At 37.7% G+C, this 25,480-nt stretch overlaps 3 protein-coding genes across 4 annotated transcripts in view; all 3 read right to left on the bottom strand.

The window, feature by feature from the left end:
• Nucleotides 1-11,695, bottom strand: part of abca7 (ATP-binding cassette, sub-family A (ABC1), member 7) — a 32,812-nt gene extending 21,117 nt beyond the window's left edge. For both annotated transcript variants that reach the window (XM_055050627.1, XM_055050636.1), the window contains exons 1-16: nucleotides 11,456-11,695; nucleotides 9,737-9,835; nucleotides 9,226-9,319; nucleotides 8,095-8,236; nucleotides 7,331-7,455; nucleotides 6,226-6,344; nucleotides 4,891-5,088; nucleotides 3,727-3,819; nucleotides 3,362-3,599; nucleotides 2,692-2,831; nucleotides 2,513-2,629; nucleotides 2,208-2,405; nucleotides 1,589-1,794; nucleotides 967-1,143; nucleotides 582-804; nucleotides 285-506 (exon numbers count right to left, since the gene is read on the bottom strand). In XM_055050627.1, the coding sequence (XP_054906602.1) occupies nucleotides 285-506; nucleotides 582-804; nucleotides 967-1,143; nucleotides 1,589-1,794; nucleotides 2,208-2,405; nucleotides 2,513-2,629; nucleotides 2,692-2,831; nucleotides 3,362-3,599; nucleotides 3,727-3,819; nucleotides 4,891-5,088; nucleotides 6,226-6,344; nucleotides 7,331-7,455; nucleotides 8,095-8,236; nucleotides 9,226-9,319; nucleotides 9,737-9,802 (2,358 nt within the window). In that variant the 5' untranslated portion in view covers nucleotides 9,803-9,835; nucleotides 11,456-11,695. The remainder of the gene's footprint in view (nucleotides 1-284; nucleotides 507-581; nucleotides 805-966; nucleotides 1,144-1,588; nucleotides 1,795-2,207; nucleotides 2,406-2,512; nucleotides 2,630-2,691; nucleotides 2,832-3,361; nucleotides 3,600-3,726; nucleotides 3,820-4,890; nucleotides 5,089-6,225; nucleotides 6,345-7,330; nucleotides 7,456-8,094; nucleotides 8,237-9,225; nucleotides 9,320-9,736; nucleotides 9,836-11,455) is intronic.
• Nucleotides 11,696-12,714: 1,019 nt separating this feature from the next.
• On the bottom strand, nucleotides 12,715-22,680 carry si:ch73-40i7.5 (amyloid-beta A4 precursor protein-binding family A member 3). The gene is made up of 11 exons (XM_055053023.1): nucleotides 21,905-22,680; nucleotides 19,819-20,819; nucleotides 19,451-19,481; nucleotides 19,208-19,353; nucleotides 18,990-19,076; nucleotides 17,642-17,815; nucleotides 16,207-16,386; nucleotides 15,137-15,349; nucleotides 13,787-13,906; nucleotides 13,537-13,677; nucleotides 12,715-13,428 (listed from the first exon to the last, which is right to left on the bottom strand). Exons 2-11 carry the CDS (start codon nucleotides 20,737-20,739, stop codon nucleotides 13,357-13,359), a joined length of 2,085 nt encoding a protein of 694 aa, XP_054908998.1. The 5' UTR covers nucleotides 20,740-20,819; nucleotides 21,905-22,680; the 3' UTR covers nucleotides 12,715-13,356.
• Nucleotides 22,681-23,337: 657 nt separating this feature from the next.
• On the bottom strand, nucleotides 23,338-25,424 carry pex11g (peroxisomal biogenesis factor 11 gamma). Its single transcript, XM_055053042.1, has 5 exons — nucleotides 25,248-25,424; nucleotides 24,520-24,720; nucleotides 24,262-24,440; nucleotides 23,949-24,017; nucleotides 23,338-23,739 (listed from the first exon to the last, which is right to left on the bottom strand). The coding sequence occupies exons 1-5, from the start codon at nucleotides 25,308-25,310 to the stop codon at nucleotides 23,493-23,495; spliced, it is 759 nt and encodes a 252-aa protein (XP_054909017.1). The 5' UTR covers nucleotides 25,311-25,424; the 3' UTR covers nucleotides 23,338-23,492.
• Between the last annotated feature and the right edge of the window lie 56 nt (nucleotides 25,425-25,480).

Below are 25,480 nucleotides of genomic sequence, written 5' to 3'. Positions count from 1 at the left end.
GGTTTTTTGCAGAATTTGAACCAGGCGAAGTTAAAACTGCTATTTGAGAATTTCTATGTAAATAATCACGCTTAATCGTTTTAACCCTACGCAGGAGATTTCTGTCCACTCTTTTTTCTTCAATTTCCCAATCATAAAATACTTTGTGAATGTCACAAACTTAAAACACATTTAAGTTTGTGACTTAGTTCAATAAGAATCACTAGTTTAAGTTCAATAAGGACAGAATTTGTTCAAAAACAAACAGATTTAAGTAATCAAATGAACTTTAGAAGCAAACTCACAGCTAAGACCCTGTGTGTGGTCGTGAGGTGATCTCTCCAGGCGACACACAGCACATAGGGCAGGTAGAGGCTGAAGTAGATGAGCCCTCCACAGGCAGCAGCCAGGTTGGCTTTGGAGAAAAAGGTGCTGATGAGGAAACACTGCATGATGGTGGCGGTGGCAAACGCCATGAGGAAAAAAAAGACGACAGTGGGGTCGCTGTAAGGCAAAATATCCCCCCACTACAAAAGGAGAGAGAAGAGTTTTAACAGTCATCATACAGCAACATCCTGATGGGAGCAGAAAAGTTGCCAAACCTTAAGGAGACCAATGAGCAGCACAGCAGAAATCAGGAACGGGATGACGCTGCTGATGAACCAGCTGAGCCACAGCGTTCCTGTGCTGAGACCCATAATCCTCATGGTTTCCTTCAGCCGGGCCTCCTTCTCATACACCACGCCTTTAATGATCATGGCCACCGAGTAGATCCATGCCAGAGTCATGAAGAGAGGTAGGGAGCGGTTCAGCACTCGAAGGAAGCTGAATAAAAAACATTGGATGCAGTTATTCCTGCTACAAAACTACATGCAAGTTAATACTTAATGTTTAAGATCACATAAGGAGGCATTTCTAATAACCTTTATATTTTTATTTCATTTTGGGACCCTGGTGAACACAAAAACACTTAGCAGCTTTACTCACACATCGTCCACATAACAGGGATATGGCATCTGCTGGATGTAGATGCCAGTGGTCTGTTTAACTCCAGTTAGGACATAATTCACAGCTTTCTCTACCAGATCTTGAATGTAGACAAAACCGCCCCAAATGTAGCGCATGTCGTCGAACGGGTCGGCAGCTGGACCTGGATCCCAAAACCTGAAAAAAAGAAAACATTTTAAAGCCAAATCAGAGTTTTCTTTTTCTTCAAACAAACCATAATGTTGAGTAAAAACTTCTCTAATGCTTGACGCAAATAAAAACCTGACGAATTTATTGTTTTTAGCCAACTACAAAATGTTCTACAGGGTTTCTGCGTGGTTTGTTTATTTATTCTGTTTAGTCAACAAGTTGTTTCTCCAGACATTTGTTGGTGTTTTGTTATGCCGCTCTTGGCATTTGGTGGTTATCATAGTAACCGGGAACTGGAAGCTCCTCCCCCTTTTTCTGTTGCTGTTTGTAACTGTGGCATGTATTAGGATCAGCTTTGTGTTTTCTTTACAAGTATTACATTTTAACATAAAACTGTAATTTCTTATTATTACAACAGAAAAAAACAATCATCCCAACTCAGAAGCATAAATGTAGGAAGAGTCCTCAGCACCTGTCTTTAATCTTATTGGTCTTGGTCACGTCATCGATGTCCATTCGAATCTTGTAGGTGACGTGGGGCGGGAGCTGCGGTGAGGACGCATTGGGCAGCAGGAAAACCACACCCGCCCAAAACTGTCTGTCCTCCAGCAGCTCCAGAGCTCTGTCGACCAGCTGACCCTCCGAGTCCAAACCCTCCAGCTTGTCCAAGCTGAAACACTGAGAAGAAAACGCACAGGAAGCAGCAAAGATATTATTATTAAAATAAATGTAAAAAAGTGAAAATAAAAATTATAAATTATAATATTTAAACTATCCAATAAGCATATGTATTTGTAAAAACTCAAATCAACACTCCAGGTAAGTTTTTGATGAGAATAACATTATAACTTGACATGAAGTTCAAAACCATAAATTTAACTTAACACTTCCTCTTTAGAGCCCTGATCTTCAAATGACGTTTACTTTCTTTTGTTCTCCATTTGCCCACTTTCTTCATATTCTAAGTACACGCTACTGCAGAGTATGAAAGTGAATTAAAATGTCTGTTAAAATGTCTGTTTTTGAGACGATACCAGATATGATTCTAAACTTTTGTACTGTCCAGATCAACAACGGTAAATGTGGAAAACCTTGGAGACTTGTGAAAGTGTGCCGACGGTGTTTCCAATGTTGTTGTAGACGTCCAGCCAGGTTGGCGGCGCTCCAGGTCTCCTCGGCGTGTCCGGCGACGGCGTGGACAGGAAACGAACGATCCGTGACGCCGTCCATGTTGTGTTTTCCAAACGCATGTTCACCAAGACTGCAATTTCTGGACGCCTCAGCAAATCCTGTTGCAAACACGAAAGAAGCTGGTTTAAAAAAAGACTTTCCAGCATAAAATGTGTCGTTACACTCTAAACCCTCATGCTGCAGATCAACAGAGGACAAATCCAACCTTCAGCAGCTGAATCTCCACACTGGTCTCCATGTAGTTCTTGATTTCTGGTCCCACCTCCAACCAGGCATCATTCAGATCCTGAAGAATCTGGAGGTCTTCAAATGTTTTGTTCACCTACAGAAAGTTTGATTAACAACAATAACTACTTGTGCAACAGAAAAAAAAGGGTTTGATACCTCTTTCATGACTTGACGAACTACAGGAGTATTCGGTGTGTACAGCAGTTTTCCGATGAACAGAGGTTTAATTCCTCGCCATACGATGCGAGAAAGAGGATTCGACTCCAGTGTGTGAATCAAATTTTTGCAAAAAGGTGCTAAAGAAGTAAAGAAAACAGTAGAAACTTTAACCAGGCAAAACGGCACTACCAAAACGAGATTATTAGCTGGGGAAAAAAACACCACATAGTAAGTGCAGGAAGTCTTACAAATTTCAATTAAAACTAAAATAGATTTGGTTTCTCTCCTTATATATATCAATAATATTACTGAAAAGTGAAACTTTATATATACATACATTAGAAAGTTTTTAAGTTTCGTCTTTTTTTTTAAATCACATAACTTTTTTTCTTTGTGAGAAACAAAATTAGGATTTTTGTCATTAGCTGTTATCAAAATTAACAAACATTTGACATGTAAGCCTGTATAAAGTAATACCACAAAATGTGATGGTTTTTATTTGTTGATTTAAACAAATAAATACACCTAAAACCATTTTGTGGCTTAAAATAAAAAAAAGCCTGGTAGGTGGAAGAAAGTTTCAAACAAAAAGAAACCAGGAGAGTAAGGAGATGGTTTCCATTTAAGAATAAATGCACTGAAACCCCTGATCAGAAAAGCCTCTTACTTGTGTTGTTGTCGGTGTCCAGGACCACCTCCTCCGTGCCATTTCTGCCTAAGAACGACTTGATATTGTTGTCTTCATACCAGTTGAGCGACGGGATGCGTTCACCGCCACTTTTGGGATGGCCGCACATAATCCTTGAAAAAGCTCTGAAGCTTTCTCTAGGCAGAGCTGTGCGGTTTTCAGGAGACAGAAGACTGAGAGCTGCGTTCATTTCTGCAAAACTGGAAAGGGAGGACAACTGAGGGAAGAAATAATGGAAGGGATGAAAGGGAAAGGAAGACGTAGAGAGTAAGGAAACGTCAATTTAAGAAAGCAGTGATAAATATGAACAAATTATTGATAAACCAAAAGAAAAATGTTCTCACATCATCTATGAGGACAGCGAGCTCCTGGGAAACAGAGCTGATGGCCTGACTGACGATCCTGAGCTCATCGGCGCTGCCAATTAGACGGTCTCTCTGTCAAACATTTTAAAAAGTTTTAATTAAGTTTTGGAAAATTCATCACAAAAATATACCCTTTATATTCTATATTTCCACTTTTATGTCTCTTCTTTCATCTCACTCAATACACATTGTAATAAAAAATGTTTTTATTACATGATTTCACTCAGATCATCAAGCAAATCCTAATAGGAGTGAAAAATCACCCCAATAAAGTCAAAATTTTAAATAAAAATTTGACTTTTTAAAGCTGCAGTATGTAACTTTCATAAAAAATAAAACAACATTTTTACATATATGTAACGTAAGCTCCTCTGTCTTCTCCCAGTATTAATTAGAAACAACCAATCAGAGCCTGGAGGAGGGTCTTAGTGCTGTCAATCAAGCTTGTGTACTCATTTACCACATCTTTCCACTTGTTCTCTGCTACGCTAAAGCTAGTTTATAACAGCAGAGCCTACCAGGAATGCTCTGGCTAGTTAGCATGGAGACTGATGATAGCGGATAGACAGTTTTCCTGTAATGGTAAGTTGTTTCTCTACCATTAGAGCAGCACAATGAGCAGCACATACATGAGATTGATTGAAAGCACTAAAATGCTCCTCCTCGCTCTGATTGTTTTTGACTGTGGGAGTTGTGTATTTCTTCAAATGGCAGTAGTTTTTTTTTAATTAAAGTTACATACTGTAGCTTTAATATTAAATTCTAAAGCAGGATAAAAATCTAAAGCCCATCTGCAAATCTAGAAAAACAAATTTAGGACTTGAGTGGAAGTCTGAACTTTAATCCGATTGAGATGCTGCGGCGCGACTTTACACATGGCGTTGATCCTGGGAATGAGGTCAATTAAATGATTTCACAGAGCGCCAACTTTCCTCCACAGTAATAAAACACTAAATGAAAGTAATTGCTAACACTTGTTGAAGGCTATTAAAGCCATAAGCAACATGTCCACTCACTAGCTTTAGACGGGAGTTAGTTTTTCACACAGGGCCATGTTGGTCTGGGCCGATTTTTCCTCTACAAATAGTTCAATAACTGCATTTTGTTTTCCACAGCTCTACAACCTCCTTAAATCTCACTTACTGTAAGGAACTTGGTCACGTCAAGCTGAGAGAGGAAAAGGCGCTCAGCGTCACGCAGGACACCAGCAGGAAGCTCACAAAGCTCCTTCTGAAGAGCCGCCATGTTGGCTGCCCCTCGGTCCACAGACAGCAGCCCTCCCAGCAAGGTTGCATTGCACACCAAGACTTTCAGCGGTGTCTGGACTCCAGACAGCAAAGCCTGGAAAGGAGAAAACTTTGGTTGGTTGAGTTGATTTTAAAATGTTGAACTACGAGGATGTGGAGAAAATGACTCAATGTGCTCTAAAATGTGGGTTACTAATGCAGATAGGGCTTAAACGTGCAACATTTTTCATGCCATTTTTCTTACAAATGATAAAAAAATATTCAAAACGATTATTTTATTTCAGTCATCATTTCTTGATCTAACTACTGATTCCTTATGTTCCTTTTATTAGCAAATCACACTGAAATCAATGGGATTATTAGATTTTATTTCACCATTAAATAATTGTACCAAACTTATTCCAGTCTATTATCGGAGGCAGCACCAATGGTTCTAGCACCATAGTTCCAGAAAAATGACCTTAGTGTGTTTTAAGAACAGGTAAATTTAAAAACAACTGTAACAAAACATGTTTTTTATTATATTATGCCACCATTCAGAAAAACACCTGAAACTTAAATAACTACTTAAAATCATCACCTACACAACTGGAATCCCAACAAAACTTTTTTGGTGACTCAAATTTTCAGTCCTGAGTGAATCTAGTTTCTGTCATTCATTTTAACCCTTATAGACCGAACGGATCGGCGCCGATCCAGCCAAACTTGCAGTACCGTAACTCTGCCACACATTGCGCTATCTGAAAAATTCCAACGGTTTCCAAAAGGGGATACGTTCCTCTTATCAGCCGATATTGAGTTAATTTCATTCACGCTGTAGCAGGGAGTGAAATTAATCTGAGGGGAGCTCTTTTAATAGAAATAACCTGCTGGATACTGAAAGATCCAGTTGTTATTGATAAATGGGCAAATATATTTACTCAAAGGACATTTAAAGAACTGCGTACAATCAAAATAAGCACAAATATCCAGGCGGAGATTTGAAACTTAGGTCATAAAGGATTAATTGATACCTGGCATGTGAAAATCTTGGTCTAGAAATCTCTTTATGAATCTTTACTCTTTTAATTCATAATATGTTTCATTCAACCAAGTCAGGCATTCAAGAATAATTTCAGCAGTTAACAACAGAGCAAAAACATTTGCATTTTCTCAAAACAAATCCAAATTACAAGGTTTATAGAGTTTCCCTCAATGTAAATGAGTAGATTTTGGTAAATAAGAGTTAAACCTGAAAATTAAGGCGAGCGTCCATCAGCTGGTCCACAGTTGAAGACGACAGGTTTCCTGTATTCAGAAGAAAACTGGAGAACGTCTCATTGGGTCTGAGGTATTCTTTAACACGGAGACCTACAGGCAACACAAATTATCAGAACTGAAAATTCACCAGAAATAAAAATACAGAGATTAGTAAGAAGATCAGGAGAAACTCAAGCTTTCTGCAGGAAGGTTAACACACAAACTAACATTCTTGTTATGTTTTGCACTCGCTGGCAGACAATCAAGGTGTAAATAATCCGTCTTTAGGGAATCCACTGTGTACCAAATAGGAATCTGAAAGCGGGTTTTCATTTAGAGGGAATAATCTGTTTCAACACAGACTGAAAAGAAAGAAACTATGTCGGTTTGGGAGAAATAGCGGCTATTGTTCTTCACACAGAAGAAGTGAAAGCTTCACCCCAACTAGTCTTTCAAAATTAATGAGGAGCTTCAGCTCTAGACTGAATAAATGACACTATTTTCATTTAATTTAAGCTATTTGTCCAAGTTAACGTTACAAGAATCACAACACTAAATCTGTAGTTACTTTAAGGGTTTTTAAAAGTCATGTTTGTGGTTCAAATAAATAATCTCAGCTTCTTTAGGAATTGAATTACTGTTGAACAAAAGAGCACAACCTGCTTTCATTCAGCTCATTTTGTTTCACGGAAAAACTCAGGTAACTTAATCTGACCACAACCGGGAAAACCCAAACATTATACACTGAGGTTCTTTCATGAAAGCACATGTAAAACAATCTGCTTTTCATTCATCACCAGTTTACACCAATCACAAAGTGAAGCTGCTGAATCGGCTGAGATAGGATTATCTGTGCAGCCCTTACAATCTGGAGTTTTTATCAGAAAACAGGATAAAATAGAGGAATATAAGGAAGCTAAAGAAGCTAAAATTGGTGTGTGGTTTGTAGTTAAATTAAAGGGTTAGTTCACTGTTTTAATGAATCAAACATATTTAAGCAAACAATGCAAAACAACTGTTAATGGAGGGTGGGGGGGGTCTGGAAAAGGTGGCTAGTTTTGTGTCTTGCTTTCAGGTATATAAAATGTCACAAGTACTTGGTAGCGATCCAAATCGTTTTCCCAGGAGTTGGACACTTTCCATCAGGTCCTGAAAATTGGAGAAACTCCGATTTCCACTGTAGGACAAAACAGTCTGAGCATCCACAAAAAGACGAGACAGTCTGCAGGAGAACAAGGAAAGAAAACTTAACTTTTCAGACACTTGCTTGTCTTTAAGCTGCAAGCATCAATATGTTTTAAACTATTGACATCGATTTCTCAGATCAACCAAGTGCAGTTAAAAGAAATAAAGATATTTTCTTCACTGACTCGCAACAATTTTCACAAGAAGTTTCTCTTTAAATATTCAGAGGAAGGGATGGAAGAAATGGCAAAAAAAGAAAAAGTAATCAATGTTCTATTACATAATATCCTCATCTGGATACAACAGAAGTTAATACTCCACCTGTCCATTTCTGCACGATAAGTGACATTTAAGTCCTGTGACATTTTAATTGCATCATTGCTTCTGAATCATTTAAGAAGCTAAAATACAGCAGCAATGAGCACAAAGTGCCATGATTTCCTACTTCAAACCGTGTTTAGTGTTTTATAATCTGTTATCAAAGATTAGGACTTCTTTGTTGTCTGTGTTTATGTTACAATCTACCAGAACAGCTTGCTGTCTGTTCCAAAACTTTCAAATCACAAAAGCAAAACTAGATAACAATAACCTATATTTAACTGAAAGGCATTTTAAGAGATAAAAAAAAATCTCTTCTATGCCAAATATAAACTCTGACTTCCTCTGTTCTACCTACATGGAGTTGTCGAAGTTCCCCACTTGTCCCGGCGTTTCTCCCGTCGTGGGGCTGTGGAAGCAGGGGTTGTTGATGTTGCAGACGATGCTTTGAATCCAGGGGACGGTGCCTACCGACGGCAACGCTTTGTTTGGGAAGTGGCCTGCCAGAAATTCAAAGAGAAACAAATGCTTAGGACACACAGATTAGCAAAACATATTGAAAGGCTGTTGTGGAATACAAAAGGAGTAAAAATATTAACTCATATCAAGATTGCCTCACGTGAAAAACAAAAATGTTGTCTCATATTTAAGAAGTTATGAAAAGACAATAACAGCAATAAAAACTTTTTGCCATGCTACAACCGCAAACAATTATTTTTAAATTAATTTTATATGACACAGAAAAAAATAGTAGTATGTAATTACGAAGAGAAAGGAAAAGGATGCAAAAGGAAATCTAAAAATTTGCTTTAAGGAAGTCTTTGGGGATTTGTCTTTACTTGTTTTGCATATTTAGGAACTAAAATGTTGGCTATTTTTTCAGCACTGGATCAAAAAAACCTGGACTGGGACATTGGGACATGCTAACACATGAATATGTTTTGACCTGAACTACCATAGCTCTGGCTGGATTTTGCCCTGGTCTTTTTCAACTTTGAACAGTTTTTCCTCCAGAGTTTTTCTTTATTATTTATCCTACTAACTGTGTAAGTACCAAAACGTTCAATTTTAGTCTCACCTGACCAGAAGTTTGTTAAGCTTACAGAAAACTGTAAATAAATAAATAAAAACTCTTAGTGTTTTCCTTCAACACTAACTGTCCTCTTCCACTAAGGCAAAATTAAATCCTCTAACAAATTGAATAGTTGCAAGAGTCATATTTTGAAATTTGCCTAAATGAATGTATGAAGAGACGGCTTGTTCATTGTGCAGTGTTTTCTCATGTGAAACTCCTCATGTGAGCAACCTAATTCTTCTGAGAAAACTTGTCACAGAAGGTCATTAACTCTGCAGGATTGGAAAGAAGACGGGTGCGTGGCACAAGCGCCACTCTGAGTGAGTTAATCTTGATTAGCTTGTTGGCAGAAGGCCATTTTTCAAACCTTTGAGAGTGAGAGAGAAAACACCTGTACAACAATGAATCACTTACATTGGCCTTGTTTGTAAGGAGGGTGTGAATGACGAACAGAGATGAGGATGACAAAGAGGAAGAGAGGCCAGAGGAGCTCGATCAGCAGCTGGATCTGCGGGAAATTTACCAGAAACAAAAGCTTATTACTAGCAACTAGAAGAAACCAAACAGTATCAGTGTCGGTGCGTTCTGAACTTGAACTACTGCGATCAGTAAAAAAGTGATTTTTTATTTTCAAATTTTTTAGAATGGAGTTAAAAAGAACAAACTTTCTTAAATAATTTCCTCAGTTCTGCAGCTGTAAATACTAAGCTGTGTCTAAACATATGACCAGTAGATGTATCCACATTTTGTTATTTATCGTTAATAAAGTGCAATCAAAATTGACTAAAATTAATGCTGGAGGACATACCCCAAATTAATATATTTTTGAATACGCTTTAGAGTGAATGGTTGTAAAATAATTACTTTAAAAAACTTACCAGCAAAATCAACACGCTTTAATATTAAAATATTAAAATGTAATAACCTTATTCCTCCTGCGGTACGTGACATTTTTCCAGAGGAGGAGGTAGAGCTGCCTGAAAAACCCCATTACTTCCAGCTGTTATCGTGCCATGACGTTCTCCTGCAAAAAAAACAACAACAATAAAACAATGACTGTTTACAAAATGGGTCAAACTCAAGATTTGACCCAGGGTCCAAGTGACTAGGTTCCTTTCTGCATCCTTGGTGCACAAAGAACTGCGGTCACAGATCTTTCCTCCCAGTATTTAGGCTCTACAAACATCACTGCTACCAACAAACTCAGCAAGTGTTCACATTTCTGGTGATATTTGCAGATTTCGCATTTCAAACAACATTCTAGCCGTTATTTGCACAGTTTTTCTTGTAAATAATCTGTTAATTCACAGTGCTGCAAAGATGAAGAGCCCACTGCACTGAACCCCACTGAAAACCTCCTGGTTATTCCACTATCCTCCTGGTTGTTCCAAATAATAATGTTTTAACTCCTCCTCAGTTAAAACATCAGTATTGTTGTTTCTAAATGAAAATGATCTTGTTTTCTTTGCATTATTTGAGCTCTGATAGCACAGCGTCTTTTTTATTATTTTGACCATTTCTCATTTTCTGCAAAGAAATACTAAATGTTTGCTTGAAATTTCAGAGACATGTTGTCAGTAGTTCATAGAATAAAAGAAGAGTGTTCATTTTACTCAAATATATACATATAAAGAGTAAAATCAGAGAAACTAATATTTTGCAGAGGTGAATATGCATGTTTCCACTTTTCACCAAAATTCCCCCACTGTGGAAAAATAATGGCCAATTCTTTCCAGCTGCATTATGAATTTTGCTGAATTTATTTATTAATTTTGAAATAATTCTCTACATTGTTTTCTCTGTTGCACAATTTGCCATGTACTTTTTGACTGTGTGTGCTGGGAGAGTAAAGGTTGCGTTTCATGCCCGCTGAGATCTGCTCGGCACTAACAATCCCCCGCTTGATCCTGAAATCCTCCTGATCCAAACAGCTTAACTTTCTCACCTGAAGACGCTCACTTTCACCACACTATCCTTTTCTCCTCAGACCTTTATGAAGGTCTGGTACATAAATCGCAGGTGGAGTGCTTCTGTCAGGCTATCAAGTCATGCTCAAACTAATTTCACTTGCAAATCAACCACAAAGGATGCACATACATTCAACAGCAGCAGAAGCAGTTAATAATAATAATAATAATAATAATAATAATAACTAATTTTATTTATAGGCACCTTTCTCTACACTCAATGTCAAAATACATCAAATCAATTAAAATATACAACTGTAAAATAATAAAACCTTTAAATAAAAAGAGCAGACGGACATGGAAGGCATTTTAAACTTTTTCCTGGTCAATTACATTCATTCATAATACTTTTTAAATTTTCTTTAACCTTCATTTTACCAGGATAAAAACACATTGAGATTAAAAACTTACTTATTAAATCCTGGCAGCAAAAGTACAGCGCAAAATATTAAATGATGTATAAAGAGTCATCCTGAACATGAATAATAATGGATCAATATTGAATTAATGTCATCTGATTGAACAAGCCATCCCCATGACAACATACAGATATTGTCATTCTCAATAAACCAATCCAAATTTAAAATAAACCTGAACTATAAACGCTATTTATTCTGTAATTAAATCATTGACTGGCTTGAATTGCATAAAGGTAAGTAGATAATAAAAATAATTACCTTTGTTAATTAGAAATTCGGAAGTAAAGCACTAAATTCCTGATTGGGTAGAGCTAGCTTCCTCTTCTTAGCATCTCTATGAGATGCTATTTTAGGGTTTACAGTCTCATTCCGAAAGCGGTTTAAAAAGTCAAAACGGCACGAATTGTCCTCCAAGGTGTAAATCTGAACTCAAAATTACCTTTCTGAAAATATATAATCAATTCATAACTCCTGCAACGGTGTCAAACATACCGACAGCCTCACCGGGTAGCTTGACATTGACTTCCTAATGTTTCTGTCAGCAGGTGGAAGCTACTTAGTCCCGCCCACCGGCAAAGCTGATTGGACAAAGTTCTTTCCGGGGTGCGGTAGTGGAAGCCGGTTCAGAATCTGATTGGTGAATGTCTGTGTTTTCGTAACTAAAGAAAAGTTGATCAGCCAATCAGTCTCACCAAGTGGCTTCATTATGAATCTGTTAGGTAATCAGTTTATAATAATAATAGTAATTAATTTTATTTGTAGGATACGGATATCGTATAAGAACAAGTAATAAAAAACTATTTATTGTTTCCTGTTGTGCATTGATATACTAAAGTAAGCGTATCACTACTTCAACATGTTTTAACTCAAGTAGAAATAAAAACTAAGAAATTATTCAAGAGCAAATAAGTATTTGGCAAAAAGGCCACTAGAATTCTGAGAAACATTTGCTATTTTCAAAATAAATCATGTCATCAAACAGACAAAATAACAAGGCTAGGTGAAAATTCTGAAATTTTGTGAAACACTAATGTCATAAAAATTACACAAGTAAACTAATTTCAAAATAAATTCAAGCTGTGGAAATTTTAATTTTTTTTTTAAATAATGGACTTCCAGTGACAACTGGCTTTTAGATTAGCTCAGATACAGAGTGTACAGAGCTTAGTGGGATGGGTTTGTATTGCCAGTATCCTCTGCCTCTCTGGGAATTTAATGAACTGTTTTGGGTTAGTAGCTGCCATAATGGTACTTTTCTGAATGACCTTTTACCAATGGGATTGTGGTTGGCTTTAAGAAGCTGGATCTCTTCCTGCTTCAGAACACAGACAGTTCCACCAAAACTATGTTCAAAGAATGGCCCATTATAATCAGAGCAAAGACTACAGACAAGGCCATCTTGTCCAACTTTAGTGCCTGACCTCTACATTGAGTTTCTAAAAAGAAATAAATAAATTGTGCAAAAACAAATGTCCTACTTTCTTAGCATGAGTACATCAAGCTCAAAGGACATTAAAAACTGTTTCCAACTCTTTATTTGTTCATGCATTAACAGGCTCTCAATACATTACATGAAGATATATTACTGAACATTTTATTGAGCATCCATATCGGCATAAAAACATACAAATATATTCATATCTCTATGAAACAAGGCAGTAATCTTAAATTAGGCATATCTCTACGAGGCCAATAAGACACTGCATGAAGAACCAGAACGCTCTCTAAGGTTTGTGTTGATATGCACGAAAACATGATGAATAGGAAGTCACTTTGAAACACTCAGACCTCTTATCCTGATTCAGTGAGATCATTTCAAGCAAGTTCATAACCAGACTCACTCTGAAAGCATGTAAGGCTGGAAGACTCCAAATGATTCTCACCGTCATCCAATGTGACGAGGTGAACACTTTAATTTTAAAAAGACTGCTTACCCTTTCTAAAAAAAATCTAATAAATAAAAAACAATCAGGTCTCTAAATCTTACATTTTAAATAATGCTCTCACTTTAAAATATTTAAGATGAGTAGTTTGTGGTATAATGGCAGCCCTGTGTCAACAGTTGTGCGCTACAAATTGCATATTATCTGAGTTTGGCAGAAGCTTAAGAAGCTTGGACACTGTGTAATGACTACGTCAATACAAAGCAGGAAAAATGTTTAAAGAAACACCGGCTGCTCTTGTCCTGTTAGGAGTCGATACGTCGAGGCAGGCATCGTCTTCAAGTGAATCTGTGAACGAACGAGAAATTCACCAAATTTTGACAATATCTACCACATCAACATCTATAAATTCAGACTTTTACAGCTGCTTATGTGAGCATTTTAATAATGACCGACCTCTCCGATCGCATTTGTGAGGATCTGGATGATTTTGTCATGGGGAGTTGCAACAACACTCTGTCCGTTGATTTCAATGATGCGGTGTCCAACGCGGATTCCTCCTCTTTCTGCAATACCGCCTCTCATCAGACTGCAGATCTGGAAAAATTAGAGAAAACTTCAGATTTTCAGACAAAGAAAGGAATCAGTAGGTGCTTTATTTGTTCCCAATTGCCTACTGCTTGGACAGTCATCAGAATTGACATACAATGCCATCTTCGACGCTGAAGCCAAGCTGGAACTTGGGATCTGGTCTCTTTATTATCGCCATGGTGACTGGAGGACAGTGGACGATGCTGAGCTTTACATACTTCTGGGTTTTAAGGTCCTGATTGAAAAATAAACAAATAACAATGAAAAAGAAAACTTGTTAAATGTCATCTAAGTGCTCAGTAATATTCACAAAAAAGATTATCACAGTTGTCTTAATGTCTTCCATTAACACAAAGTATTTTTCTTACTATATGGCAGGAAATTGGAAATATTTTCCAATTTCCTGCCAACTTTCAACATTTTTTAACTCAAAAACACGACTGCTAAATGACTGTCCTGGCACCTCTACCACCAGATTTAACAAGTTTTCGAGGGAAACCCTGATATTGTGATGAGAATATCAAGTGCCCATCTTCTACTTTCCTTTCTTTGTCAGCTGTGCTTCCATCATCCTGTGACCTTTAGCATTTTGAATCATTGGTGTCCAGTGTGAAAATGTGCTGAAAGTGTCCAGCTTTTAGATGTTACGTGTTGAAAATGTATTATAAAAAGAAAAACTCTGATGGTTTTGTAACATACAAATAAAAATCTTTGTAAATCTGCTAAATTTAAAGACTTTTGTTTGTTGTGAGAAACTACGTGATTAAAAAAAAAATAATAATTAAATTACACAGAGTCTGAACATATTTTCCTTGGATGAGCGGAAACATCTAGTAACAGATATTATGTGGTTCGTCACTGTTATCTTTAATTTGAGCAGCATGATTTTAGGATGAACAATAGAAGAGTTGGACATAATAGATTAACTGAAACAAAATGATCCCATCACAGTCTGTACATTGATAACATTCAATGTAGTACAGATTACTGGAGATGCCCAAACCGTTTTCCCATGAGGGTACTCAAAAATAAATATTGTTTTAGTAATCAAATATCCAGAAAATTGTTGTTTGTATAGTTGGCAAAATACTTAAACCTCTTCATTATCTTGGCCTTCATTACTCAGCCATTAAAGGTGTAAGCAGAAACAAAGAAACTCCATCTCACAGGCTCTGCACAGTGTCAGTATGCAAAGCACAAATTAACAACACTTGGACTATATTAACCAAAAGATATTGCACTTCATACGGATGTTAGCCATATTAATGTTTTACAGAAGTAGACACAAATAAACCAATTATCAAATGAAGAATATTGCATCACAGTGCCATCTAGAGCACAATGGAGACAATGACAGATATAAAGAAAGCCAGAAATATTTTTATTTCTCACTCAATGTTTTATAATAAAGCCAAATTATTAGTTTTAGTATCATAACAAGCTTAAGAAATGTTTCTCTTCTTACCCGGAGAATGTTCTGGCAGGTGGTGATGGGCAGACCCACCAGGCTGGTGCCGTTGACGGACATGATGCGGTCACCGATGCTGAGCTCCCCGCAGCGTTCAGCTGGACCACCATGGAGGAGATTGGCCACCACCACGGTGGGCAGGATGGAACCCCAACCCGACTCCACCACGGCCAGACCCAGGATCTCCCCGACAGCCTTAGTGATTCCAATCTGAACCACAAACACACACCGATTTCATAAACAACCAAAAGTATTTGCTCCATAGCTGCTTTCGTCTGTTTGTATGGAGTGGAATTGTGGTAACGTTGGAAAGAGCAGGAGCTTCTTAAAGAGACAGAGCCCAATTTCAAGACTTCAAATCATAAAGTCAAATTGTATACATTATGTTTGATGTACTGTATTTTCCAGGCAATAGAGTGTACCTCACTATAAGTCTCACCAACAAAGTTTTTTTTAAAAACTGGAAAATATATTTGCCGCACTTAATAATTCTTGTGATTTATTAAGGACTCAGCCCTCCGTCTCAAATGCTGATCAATGGATTCGTTCACAGCGAGCTTACGTACAGCAGCTAACAATCTGTACTACCAGATCGTCAGCCTTCAACTTAAAAGCTGCATCATATGAGTTTGAAAACATTTGGCCGTCGTGCCTGCTGCTAGCATGTGCTTGTTCTAAATTAAAATCAGCACTTTCTTCCTTGATTTCCAATTTTGACTTCTAACGATTCACTTCCTGCCAAAGAGCCCCCTGGGGGTTGAATCCACAGAAAAGTCGCACTGGGCTATGAGCCACATGATTCAAATCGTCGAAAAAAAGTAGTGGCTTGTAATCTAAAAAATACGGTATGTAACATTTATAACTATTGAAAATAACACAATTACTTGATTGTGATATAAAATGGCTCTACGTGCCTGGAAAATACATACTACCGCTCCTTCAACAGAAATAAAAGCCTAAAAACATCAGTCTGTGTGTATTAGTCTATAATTTTTAATAACATTCTAACTCATTGAATGAGTTTATGAATAAAACACCAGATAATGAAGTTTCAATCATTCGCTTACATCTCGAAGGTTCTGAGAGTCCGAGAAGTGGGCCAGATCTCCATTGTAAAGCTCCTGACTCTCCAGGTAGTTACTGTATTCGCCTGGTTTCAGATCGCTGGCCTTGATGCCGTTAGCCTGAAGAAACTGCTGGTAAGCCACACCAAACGCCTGTCCGATTGCCTGAGCGATGACCTGAGCCTGTAAGGAGAGACCAGAAGAACGAGGCAAATAAGGTTCAATATTTATGCATGCAAGCAGACTGGGGCTGCAACTAATTATCATTTTAGTAATTGATTATTTTACCAATTAATCAGGCAGAGTAAATGGTCACATTCTGCATATTTTTCATTTAACATCTTAATTTTACATATTAGAAATATGTCTAAAAAATTCAATTTTTAAATAAAGAAAACGTTTTATTGCCTAAAATAAAAAGATGGCCGTCCTTTACTGAATACCTGATCATTTCAAGCAAAGAATGAATCTGCAGCTGAAAAAATACTTCCAACATGTGAAAAGTTTAGCCTTTTCTGATTGACTTAACATCAGCACAGTGTACTCCTAAACTGCTGATTATTTTTTGATTAACAGATTAATAATTGAACAGCAAAAAATATTTAAAAAGATAATTTGTTTTAGAACATTTTAACCTAATAGTTAAAACTATGCCACTTGAGGAGTGTGGGGTAGAATACATTTATAGGCAATTGTTATTTTTTTTATCTAAGTTGTATATTTCTAGCTTAATAATTGCTCTGAATATGCTTTTCTTCCAGCAATTGGATTTTTAAGAAATGATTAATTGTTTACTAATTAATCATTAATTGTTTAGTAAACAATTAATCAATTACTAAATGAGTAATAATTAACCAATTATTGAAATAATCAATTATTTCAATAATCGATTAATTGTGGTTAATTGTTTCAGCTCTAAAGCAGAAGTTAAATTGGAAAAGTAAAACTAATAAAAAGACATTTCACTTTCATATAAAGAAAATATAATAAGAGAAAATATTTTTTCCACCTTTGAATTGAACCAAACAAATAGGTTCTTTACTTTGAGAGGATCATTAGAGATACTGCAGGTATATAAAGAAGAGGAAACAAATGTCAGAAATTGTTTTCCTGGAGTCTTAAATTTCCTACAACCAGTTAATTGCTCAAATAAATTAAATGTTGCCATTTATGGGAAAATAGGACAAGTGCCGGAGCATTTGATTCTCAGGGGAACTCGCTGGCTGAAACCAGGCCAGACTAAAGCGGAAAAAAACAGAATATTTGAGACTTTTACAGCTTCACTGTGCAGAGAAGGAGAGGCTGGAACATTATATTGTTCTGACTGCCTGTTTACCTTGTGCTGCTAAAATCTTAAATCAACTTCTTGTCACAACTGCTGGATTCCAGGATTCAAAACAACAATAATGTAAACTTTTAAACGATTAAACAGACTCACATCCTCCGAGGAGAAAACATGGCAAATCATTAGGCACTTCTTTTGAGGCTGCGATGAAGAGGAAGCAGCGTCCGCCTCCTGCCCTTTATGCTTCCTTCGCGCCATTAGGACGACAATGTCACCAATGTCTGCTATGTAGGAAATCGTCTGCAGAGAGTGATCCATCATGGCGTCCTGAGAGGAAGCTTGACGTTATTAAATTATTTCAACAAGTCTCATCCTGTGAACTTAAAATTGACAACTGCTGGTAAGCCACATCAATTTTTCTGCCATAATTCAAGAGCACATTTTCAGTCTGAAAGAAGGACTTCATGTCTTTTGTTCTCAAACTTTTTAATACTTGTGATCAAAACTTCTGCTCTCTTTCTCACTGTCATTTCTCAAACCTTTGTCCTTGCTAGGAAAAACCAAACTTGTGCCTGCTTGGAGCAAATCTCTGCTTGCAAATCTCTCTGCTCACTTGCAAATTATTTTCTCCTTGCTTGGAACAAAAAAAGTACCATTGCCTGGCAACCTCTGAGCCAATAGAATGAAAGTGTTCTACTGGGTGCATTTGTTTCCTTCTAGTGGGTGTGCCTGTGTTGCTCCTGTTGATTCTTTTGTTACTTCTCCCTACATAATTCTTCTTGTTGAGTCTGCTCCCTACATCCACCCACTAGATATAGGGACCACCACAGTTTTCTGCACCAGACATACACAAAACATATGCGAGAATTGCGCGAATGGTCGCTAACAGCCTTCAGATTAGGGCTGAAACGATTCCTCGAATGATTCGAGTACCTCGATTATTATAGTTCCTCGAGGAAAATGTATCTGCCTCGAAGCTTCATCAAATTTAATTTTATCATTTAGCGCACCACAGCCACTCCCACTAAAAGGAAACAAATGCACCCAGTATAACACTTTAGTTCTATTGGCTGAGAGGTTCCCAGGCGACTGTACTTTTTTGTTTCGAGTGTGAGCAAAAAGAGACAAGTTTTGAGCATATGGAGAAAGGTTTGAAAAAGAACAGTGAATATTTGAAAAAGAGCAGAAGATTTGAGTACAAGCATTACAGGTTTTGAGAACAAAAGACTTGAAGTTCTGCTTTCAGACTGAATATGTGTGCTTTCAAATTAAGGCAGAAAAATTCTCCCATACACTTATGATTCAGTTTGTCTGTAAGCAATAATCATCATAATAGACAATAAGACACATTTGAAATATATCACTCTCAATAATAAAAGTTTCACTTTTTCCATTGAATTAGTACTATAAATTAGCTTCTCTGTGATATTTAAATTCACTTTGTTGCACCTTTCTAGGGAGGTGGAAAACATAAAGACTTGTTATGATAAACTTTCAGCACCTGTGTGTCAGCTGTAAGCACTTTGATTCGTTTTGTGGAGATGAACAGATCCACCTCGGTCATCGGTTGGGACTCTCCCTCTGGAGCCTAGACGCAAACACACCGCAGTCAAATCCAGCAGCATCAGAACTGGACTGGTTACGACTGGAAACCCATTCATTTCTACAGGCCACACTGAAGTGCTGTCCTTCTGAATCTGATGTGATTTTATTATTCACCTTAATCCTGTCAACAGCCTCCTGAGCTTGGGTCATGCGAGCGTTTGTGGAAGGGTTCCTGTCCGATTTGAGCTGAGTGGAGCCCAAATACTTGGCTCCAAATATAACGCCGTCCAGCAGGTCTTCAGGGTCACAAGGACCAGGCACTGAAACAGCAACACATTACATCAGAAAACAACAAAAACTCAGCCTAAGCGGGCATAAAGATCTCATCAAAGGGGAAACAAAGAAAAACTGACTCACCATCTTTATAGGACGGGTGGTCATCAGCGCTCTTTGAAAAGTAAATTGAAGCCTCAATTAATAAATTTAAGTCATAAGTGTGAAAGAAGATCAAATTAAAAACAAACTGTGAATCCAAAACCAATGGAAAGAATTTTAAAAATTAAAAATGAGCAAATTATACTCATTTGTCTGTTGTCTTTAAGACATAAAAATATTGATTGAAATGAAGTTGATAATTAGATAGAAACATGTTTTGCAAAAATGTTTGGGATTCTGACGATATTCGAAGCATCAATTTGATGTGAGATTATTACTACTCCACCTCAGAAATGAACGTCCCAGTCGGGTTAATGTCTTGGTTATGTTTTAGTCATTTCTACACCAACCTGTTCTCCTTCAGCACCAGCCTCATCCTCTGGCGGCTCCTCCCCGAGCTTCATCCAGACGGGTTCGGGGTACTCGTCATCGGGGAGCGAACCGACAGAGTCTTCCCTGCATCGCTGACCGTTTGTGCTCTGCCTCCAGCATCTGCGAGGATCCTCCTGGCTGTAGGAAACGGAGAGCACGGCGTCGACGTTGCCAAAGAGAGGCAGCTGGGACGGATGGGCTGTAGAACCGATCCTTGTGCACTGCAGCAGTCCCAGCAGGTCTCGCTGGTGGCTTTCGGAGAAAAGCAGCCCTGTGGTTTCAGTGCTCTGAGTTAGCATGGAGTGTCCGCACACTTCCTGTTCAGCCAGACTGGAGTAGTGATTGTCATGGCGTTCTGTGTCCCTCATCTGAAGCTGGGTGAGCAAGTCGTGAATATGGCTGTGATCCTCATCACCTGATCTCCTGTTTGAAACCTCCGCCTCTTCTTCGCTAGCCACCTCCTCAGAACCTATGCAGACCTTGTGAGTCGTTTCCTCTGCAGCTAGAACATTTGCGTCTTCAACTTTAACTTCTATAGCCTGGCCTGACTCTGATGCATTTCCCAGAAGCACCTGCTGGTACGACTGGACCGGAGTCGACGAGTCTTCCCCGATCAGAGGAGGGGATCCTGACTCTCCGAGGGTGCTCAGATCCAGGAGGTCAGCAGAGGGAGGCAGGCTGGAGTCTTCCGGATCGTGAGCAGAACCGGCTTCGCTAGAGGAGTCGGACCTCCAGTCCAGAGGAGGAGGAACAATTAGACTGTAGGTATCAAGGTCTTCTGCCTCTGGAAGCACACTGATTCCCTCCACTGAGGCACCAATAACGGGGTCAAAGTCAGACAGCGGGCCATCTGCAAGCGTAGATGTAGACTGATGATCCGGGAAGCAGTCAGAGTCCATTTTGTGTCAAGGATAAGATGGCATTACCGAGCAGAAACTGTACTGCAATCACAATGCGGCAGAATCTTCTGGAAGGATTCCTATAAAGAAAAACACTAAAACTGTCATAGGTAGTTATCAATAAATGACAGTATGAAAGAAAAGAACTTTTATTTCAGTAATTTAATTAAAAACTGGAAACTTAGAAACACAGAGTGATATATTTCAAGCATCTATTTTTGTTAAGGTTATGACTTGCAGCAGATTATGAATGTCCTCAAAGGACCAGTAGTGGCAGAATATATTTATAAAACCAATTAAACTATTAAAATATTTAGAAATAGCTGACCCTGTCTCTGATTGACAAAAAAACAAATGTTTTAAGGTTATTTTTATGTAGCCATCAGGAGTCTAGCGGGCCACATAAAAAGCTACAGCAGGTCAGATTCGGCCTTGAGTTCGACACATGTGACTTAAAGTGACTGCAACCATAAATTTCATCAGCTCAAAGAAATGTTATATCGCATAACTCCAATTAGTCTGAAGACTGGTGACCTGTCTGTTGTTCACATGCAAGTATGTCATGACAGTCAAGAGTGACTATCTTCACAAAGAAGCCTCCTCTGATTTGTTGGAACACTGACTGCTACCAGATTTCCCCCCTGCACAGCATCACAACTCTTTGAAGATACTTAGATGACATTTGATTATCTTTTAGGATCATTAAAATATTTTTGAACTGAGTTAAAAAAAAGAGTAACTTTTTTTTATGAAATTACTCCAATAAAGTATTTGACATTTTATCATTTATTAAGATGCACCGGTATATCGTTTGTGACACAAAATAATAATTATCGATTGTGTAACTAATACCTACTATACAGATATAGTTGGTGAAATAAGCAGTAAAATTAGATGAGTTTCACTGTAAAAACACAAGAAGGATTCAAATAAACACTGTGCTTCTGGAGAAATCCATAGTTCTTCACATAAGTAAGGGGAAAACAATTTTAAGATAAACTAATAAAAGCAGAACTCCTTTTAAGTCCATAACCAGCCTGACTAAAGTAGCATTATTACTAGCTAGATGCTAACTGTTCCACTTTACAGTATTTACCTTAGTAGACATGAAAGCTAAAATAATGAACACATAAAACACCATAACTGCTATAAAAACAGTTCCCACCGGATGTCAGAAATCTTTCTCGCCTCCTTTGTGTCCAGACAGACACAACTGTCGCTGCCACGACCGACGAGTCGACGTGTTTAGGAACTTTAACCCTCTCCACAACTTCTGTGTATACTTTGTCCGTCATACTATTGACATCAGTAATTCTGACATAGGTAGCAATTTAACGGAATGCCTCACTATTGTACAGTTTTCTCCGAGTAAATCGGACTAACTTTTAAAGCTACAGCTGCTGTCGAGTGACTGTTTTATTTATTGGCCACCACTATCCTGCTGCGGCGTTCAAGTTCCCTCGTAACTTCTCAAAAAATCCTTACAAATTCTGTCTCTGCCCATTTTATATACGTACATAGTTAAATTTATACAGAAATCCATCCAGTTTTTTATTAAGTTGCATCTAACTAGCATTAGAGAATAGATATGAAACATAATATCTCATATGAGCAAGTTTACCTCAGGTTAAAACTTAATTTACGAGCCGCTTCAAATGCAACAGTGACCCACGTCAACCGTCCTGCGTCCAAGTCCCGATTAATCAAATGTCGATATTTCGATTAAGAAAGTCAAGACCTATTGTATTTTTTTATTTTTTGTATAATTTGCAGTTAGTTGGTTAATATAATGTTGCATACATAGTCACTCTTTCATTTTGGTGTTAAAAACTTTTACTGCATACTTGAATGCAAGTATCTTCTTTTGTGTTTCTGTATCTATTTCAGGTAGACAGAAGTCGACTTAAGAAAAAATATCTCAATCTATTTATCTTGAAAAAGTTTGAAATACCAGCCTTCTTTGGTTAGTAATCCCCAAAAAAAACATAATGAAACAAAACAGAACAAGTGATTTTAGCTTTAATTTTTTTAAAAATCATAAATTAATAAACATGGATTAAATTTTGTCATGAAGTCAAGATAACATTACATATCTACCTTTCATGTTCTTTACTCGTTCTTCTATGCAAAACATCTATTTTTGCAATTAACTGAATGTATAGACGACTCAAAGATCTGAAATATTATCCACATAAGCTAATTTTGCTTAATATACGTTCATCTAAATAAAACCATTCAGCTTCTCCACATTGTTTGTGGAGAAACATTGTCTGAAGCATTGCAAATGTCTGAAGCATTATTAAAATGGAGCTGTTAGAATATCGCTCCCTTACATATTTCTTTCCGTTTTCCTCTTTTTCCTCATAAATTTTAATATTTGAAACAACTGACCGAGATTGTGGTTTAAAAAAAAAACACCCTCCTTGTTCAATCATAAGTTGTCATTAATCAAATTATTGGGAAACACAGGTTTCCAATTTCACCAGGAACCTGCGAGGAATCTAAAATCAATGAATAAACAGAATCAGCCAGACAACATGGCATAAGCTAAAAGGTCTTCATACTTTGACCTAAATAAATTAAAGAACAGAAGAGAAACAAAATTTCCAAATATATTTAAAACATAGACTACTCTCATAATTTCAAAAACATTTCAGGTAGCTAACACTTTCTGTATTCACCTACTGGAGACAGGAGTAGAAATTACTCTAAACAGATTATCTGATCAAATCAAGAAGCTGTTCATCATCCAGTTAATTAGCATCTCCTCCTGATTGTGAAGACAATGCTGTGCTGTCTGGCAGCTCATTGCTGCTGGTATTCATCTGAATCAAACCGATTAGAGAGGAGGTGGTGCCCATCAAGCCCACCAGCCAGCTGGGGAATCGTCCTGCCCACAGAAAGCCTGGCGGCATCCAGTGAACGGCGTTACTGAGGTCCGCCATGCTGCTGAGGATGGAGAGCATCTCCGCTCGTGTCTGTCTGTGAAGGTCAGACCGTCTGCAGGAGAGAAAAGATCTGCTGAGCATCGGAGAATTGTATATTTCTAATACAGAGAAATTAGTTTGAAAGGTAAACATAAATAAGACAAGATAACAAACAAAAAACTTATATTTGCTAAATGCTTAAATAGACTGGAAGCATAGCTTGCTTTAATAATAAAGCAAATATAATTGAAATAAAAAAAATGTAACATGCTAAGTAAAAACCTGCTGCCTCCTTCGCCTCTGTGGTGTTTCTTCAGCTTCTTCCTGAGCAACAGCAGAACTCGAAACGATCTGGAGAAATAAAAATTTGCACTAAAACTGTCATTTGAGTCTTTTCATAATAGTTTTGTACTTCAACAACTTTCTTAATTTAGTTCATGCTTTCATGACTGAGTTTCTTATTAAATATAATTTTTAATCAGGTTTTCTGCAATGCATAGTTACATGTTACTTTCCAGAACCCTTCCTGTGGACGGAAGAACAGAAGCAGATAACTCAGCTGATGTGTCCCGATACCTGAGTGCAGATGTCTCACCTGAGGATCCCCAGTAACAACGAGGTTCCCCACAGCGCTACGCTGAACAGCCACCACTTATCAGACCTCACTTTGATCAGCTCTGCGTCTGCGGCCCAAGCAATATGTTCACACGGATAGTACAGCTGGTCAGCCACGTTCATAAGCACCGATATCCAGCGAACGCCTGCATCCTCCTCCTGAAACAAGAATCTAGTGAGTATCAACAGGAAAGATGGGTCTTGTGCAGACATGTAAGCAACATTTGTTCTGAATCACCGAAGCACCGAGTCCATAGCTGTGGGAGTACGCCAGCATGGAGAGATCATCAAACAGCCTCAGCACCGTCCTGCAGTGGCTGAGCTGAGCAGAAAACAGAAGCAAACTTTTCCCAAGTCGCTGAGATGACACATCTGCTGCTGTTGCTTTTCGGGTAAGAGCTCCTCCGACCAGCTGAGAGCCATAACAGAACGTCCTGATCTGCAGGCAGAAGGTAAAGAAAAGGATGAAAATCAAGATTAGATTTATAAAAAGCAGAAAAATATTAATAAAATTGTACAACACCAGAGCTGGGCAGTAGTTTGCTTGAGTAACGTTTTGGAAAAAAATTACTATTACTTTTTTTTTTTACTTTTACTTGAGTAATTTTATTTCTTAACTAGTGCTACTCTTACTACAATTTATTAATACTCTACCGATTAAATGAAGAGCAAGTTTCTTTGAACCAAAAATTCACCAGACACAGGCACACACCTGAAGCTTTGGTCAAAGTTTTATACATTTTATATTGAGAGAAACAAACGTAAATCAAAATCCCATAGAAACGTTTGGTCAATTCAGTCCGTCATACAGACTAATTCAAAATCATAGTTTGTGCTAAAATCACTGGGGTAAAATGCATTAAATTACTCATTAAGAAAATAAATAACTAGATTATTTCCTACAGATGTATCAACCTAGGTGTTTTCACAACCTTTGGATAAAAATGAGGTTTAGTGAAGACTCACGACTTTATCTCTTCCTCTGTATGTCTCTAGCAGTCGGACGAGAGACTCCACAGACTGCTGCATCTCCGAGTGCACACTGTGATAAATAAATACACTCTAATTTGATTTAGTTTCTGCAAAACATTTTGGGTGCACGAATATGACAGCCTCAGCACCTGAATGCACCGACATTCAGCTGGACTTTGAAACAGGAACCACTTCAAACAGACCAGAGCAAACGATCTTCGATTTTC

This window comes from Poeciliopsis prolifica, unplaced genomic scaffold, assembly GCF_027474105.1.
Source record: "Poeciliopsis prolifica strain line A6 unplaced genomic scaffold, Auburn_PproV2 SCAFFOLD002, whole genome shotgun sequence".
Lineage (NCBI taxonomy): Eukaryota > Metazoa > Chordata > Actinopteri > Cyprinodontiformes > Poeciliidae > Poeciliopsis > Poeciliopsis prolifica.
The sequence above is the reverse complement of the archived record's forward strand: the minus strand, read 5'-3'. Positions and strand labels throughout refer to the sequence as shown.

Excerpts from the sequence above, each read along its gene's own strand:
- si:ch73-40i7.5 (XM_055053023.1), bottom strand. The coding sequence starts at position 20,739 with ATGGACTCTGACTGCTTCCCGGATCATCAGTCTACATCTACGCTTGCA. Across the intron at positions 19,354-19,450 it reads CCACCCGTCCTATAAAGATG|TGCCTGGTCCTTGTGACCCT; the intron begins GTGAGTCAGTTT and ends TTGCTGTTTCAG. Across the intron at positions 13,678-13,786 it reads TCAGCGTCGAAGATGGCATT|ATCTGCAGTCTGATGAGAGG; the intron begins GTATGTCAATTC and ends TAATTTTTCCAG.
- pex11g (XM_055053042.1), bottom strand. The coding sequence starts at position 25,310 with ATGCAGCAGTCTGTGGAGTCTCTCGTCCGACTGCTAGAGACATACAGA. Across the intron at positions 24,721-25,247 it reads ACAGAGGAAGAGATAAAGTC|ATCAGGACGTTCTGTTATGG; the intron begins GTGAGTCTTCAC and ends TTCTGCCTGCAG. Across the intron at positions 24,018-24,261 it reads TTGTTACTGGGGATCCTCAG|ATCGTTTCGAGTTCTGCTGT; the intron begins GTGAGACATCTG and ends TTATTTCTCCAG.